Here is a 3,478-nt window from a genome sequence, read left to right as displayed (position 1 = left end):
AAAATATATAATTTTTTTCTGAGCCATTAGAAGTTATATATACTCTATCACTTTAGCCCTATATACTTCAGTGTGTATTTCTTTTCTAATTTTTGATTTTTAATTATTATAGATTCAGTGTGTATTTTTAAAAAACAAATTCGTTCTCCTAAATAACCACAGTACAGTTATCAACTTCAGAATATATAATTTTTTTGTGAGCCAATAGAAGTTATATATACTCTATCACTTTACCCCTATATACTTCAGTGTGTATTTCTTTTCTAATTTTTGATTTTTAATTATTAAAGATTCAGTGTGTATTTTTAAAAAACAAATTCGTTCTCCTAAATAACCACAGTACAGTTATCAACTTCAGAATATCTAACATTAGTACTTTAATCTACTGTCTGTATACGAATTTTGTCAATTCTTTTTAAGCATTTTTTTCCTTCTGTACAGAAGCCAGTGTGGGATCAAATATTGCATGTAGTTGAGAAATATAACTCAATTTCCAAATCTATCACAAGAGTTCCATGGAAATTCTTTTGTACCTGCATTTATCTAGTCCATTTTTGTCAGTAAATTAGTATCTGATATTTGACCTTCCCTTCCTACAGATAGAAAGCTAATTCTGTGTCCATGTTAAATTGATGTGTTTGATACTAAAATCATCTTTTATTTTGTAGGTCACTTAGAAACTTGGAATTGTACCATGGAACTTCATAATAGAGTCTCTGGGAGCAGACGAGAAACGTCATCTTAAAACTGCAGCTCTTGCCAGCACGTTTTTCTTTACAATTAGCTTTTGATGCAAACTGCACTGAAGTGTTATTTTTGATGTTGAGATTTCTTCTCTTAGAAGCATATTGCACAGCTACATTTTGGTTAGAAAAAAAAAAGATCCTATACTACTTCATTGTGACTGGAAGACTGTTGGAGAATTCAGAGAGCATACAGTATTTCTGTGTCAAAACAGGTTGGCTTTGTAGCACATTTTACAAATGTGTAGCACTGAATATTGCACAGGGATGAAGTAGGAGGCAGTTTTCCAAAGAGTTAATCTGAAATAAAATGAATCTGTCATTGATTACCTTTACTATGTTCTCATATGAAAAAAATTTTAAATCATTTCAATAAAGCATTAAAAGAAAAATGGGTGTAGGCTTTCTTTCAGTAGAATATAATGAACACTAGGAAAAGAAAATGTTCTAGTCTTTCGGTACCTTTCCAAAATGCTGATTAGGCACATGACTTAGCCTGTCAACGTATGTAATAACAATTTGATCAAATGAATGTCAGTACAGATTATACTTTCCTTAAGGTTTTGGTGTGCCATCTGTTTGTAGAACAGTTTTCATCAGTATGTACAAAAACATGGTAGGATTTGTAGACTTCTGCTGAAATTGGTGGAGTATTCTCATTATGGGGTATGGCTGGCGAGACCGATGCAAACTTTTCCACACTACATTTGATTATGGTTGTAACTAAGATTTACCACTAGGCCTGCAGCAGTAGGAGGGAGGCAGAAGAGGGGATCAGTGACCTGTGGTCCCTGCATATACTGCCAGGTGTCTTGCTTCATAGGACTTTGCCCAGTTTTCTTCTGTCTAGCTCTGCTAGTTATAAGAGAATATTTTTTCTTTGTGGCTATTACTGTCTCTCCTTTTACCTTCTGCACATTTGATTTACTTGCTGCGTGAGGATTTTCACAGCTGACATTGTGAACATATTGCTAGCTGTGATCAGACCCTTTTAGAGTCCCTTCACAGATCTAAAGCACTTGATTTCATCTTCCTACGTACATGTGGGATGACAAAAGACAGTCTGAGGTTTGGAGACATCCTCTGCCCCTGAACATCTGAGGAGTCCTTCTAAATCAGTAGGTCGGCAGCAATGGAGAAAGCTCTTCAGGCAGTCACCTGGGTTCAATGCAACAGTGACACTATTGGAAGAGAAAACACAGGCAAAGCATGATGCTAACTTTAAAAACAAAAAGCAATGTTAGAAGACCGGTAGCGGGGGTAGGGAAGCGGAAGGATCCTGTGTATTTCCCTGCTCTTTGATCCTGTCATAGACTCTCAGGAGCTCTCTTTATTTTTAGCTCAAGAAGTCTTTAATCTCAAGACAAAATATACCTATTTTCCAAATTTACTGCTTTTCACCAGCAACTCAAAGTTCTATATTTAAGAATTGCTTTTATTCTTTTCATCTCATGAAATTGTAATGTGTATATCTATAATAGAAAATTAAGGAACGAGAAAGCATCAAAAAGAAGAGATAAAAATGTAAAACTAAGATCTATAATCTTGCCATTCATTGATAACCATGACTGACATATTGGTGCATACACAGTTCTAATCTTTTTTTTTTCTACATAAACATATGCAAACTATTTTTTATCAAAACCATATAACGCTGATGAAGTAATTTAATTTAAGAAATGTAATTGTCTTTTAATCAGAGGATTTTTTATTTGGGACTTTTTTGTTACTCCTTCACACTTCAAGTCCTTCTGGAACCCATATCCTTCTCGTGAGTTACCTTAGATGGAACCGCCAACTTCCATCTCAGCAGTTTCCATGGGCAAACATTGCAGAATGCTGGGCATGTAATGTATTTCCAGCGAGCTGCATAGGATGAGAAGTACGCCCTTTGTCTCCAAGGTCATAATGGCTCTGCTGACTTTAATACCTTTCACTGGAGCTAGTGAGGACAACTCGAAAATGCCAGAGAGAGAGCCCCCTGCCCCATGATCCCAGATGAAAAAAAAAGAACATAGAAATCCCCTTTCGCACTACCCCCAGGTCCCTTTTGTGTTGTTCTTGCCAACACAGCAGCCATCCTGCTATATATACCAGCTGCCGCTTTGTCCCCATCGTACTAGAACGCTGATCATCCGCTGTCAACAGCCATGGGGAAGGTGAGCCCATTGAGGGGCCGAACCATGTCTATCAGGTGTCTGTGGTGCGTGGGGATGTACCATCCAGCTGACTGTCTACTGTCACCTTGTTTTCCACTGCAGATCACCTTCTACGAGGAACGGGGCTTCCAGGGCCGCTGCTACGAATGCATCAGCGACTGCCCCAACCTACAGGCCTACTTCAGCCGCTGCAACTCCATCCGGGTGGACAGTGGCTCCTGGATGCTCTATGAGCGCTCCAACTACCAGGGCCACCAGTACCTCTTGCGGCGCGGCAACTACCCCGACTACCAGCAGTGGATGGGCCTCAGCGACTCCATCCGCTCCTGCCACAGAATTCCTTATGTGAGTCTTCTTCAAGCCGACTGATGTGAAAGCATCAGTGATCCGTGGCCATCAAATCCTGTTTTTAAAAGTCAGTTTGTTCCAACTCGGATCTAGTGTTTGCAGTAAAGACAGCAAGGCCTGACTCTCTGGCATTAAAAACAATGCGACAGTAATCTCTTACTTAAGGACAACAACATTGTTTTAGGGCACAAGAAATCACAACAACATAGTCTTTAAACTTGGAAACAT

The 3,478-nt window shown here is 38.7% G+C and overlaps 1 protein-coding gene across 2 annotated transcripts in view; it reads left to right on the top strand.

Annotated features, from left to right (window-relative positions):
* Positions 1-2,884: 2,884 nt before the first annotated feature.
* The window catches only part of CRYGA (crystallin, gamma A), a 6,278-nt gene continuing 5,684 nt past the window's right edge, over positions 2,885-3,478 (top strand). The window contains exons 1-2 of one of the 2 annotated variants that reach the window (XM_012661218.1): positions 2,885-2,902; positions 3,005-3,247. In XM_012661218.1, the coding sequence (XP_012516672.1) occupies positions 2,894-2,902; positions 3,005-3,247 (252 nt within the window). In that variant the 5' untranslated portion in view covers positions 2,885-2,893. Of the gene's footprint in view, positions 2,903-2,969; positions 3,248-3,478 lie in introns of both variants that reach the window. The other variant, XM_012661219.1, reaches the window with a different exon arrangement.

The sequence above is a fragment of the Propithecus coquereli genome, unplaced genomic scaffold, assembly GCF_000956105.1.
Source record: "Propithecus coquereli isolate 6110/MARCELLA unplaced genomic scaffold, Pcoq_1.0 Scaffold70, whole genome shotgun sequence".
NCBI lineage: Eukaryota > Metazoa > Chordata > Mammalia > Primates > Indriidae > Propithecus > Propithecus coquereli.
This window is presented reverse-complemented; position numbering and strand designations above follow the sequence as displayed.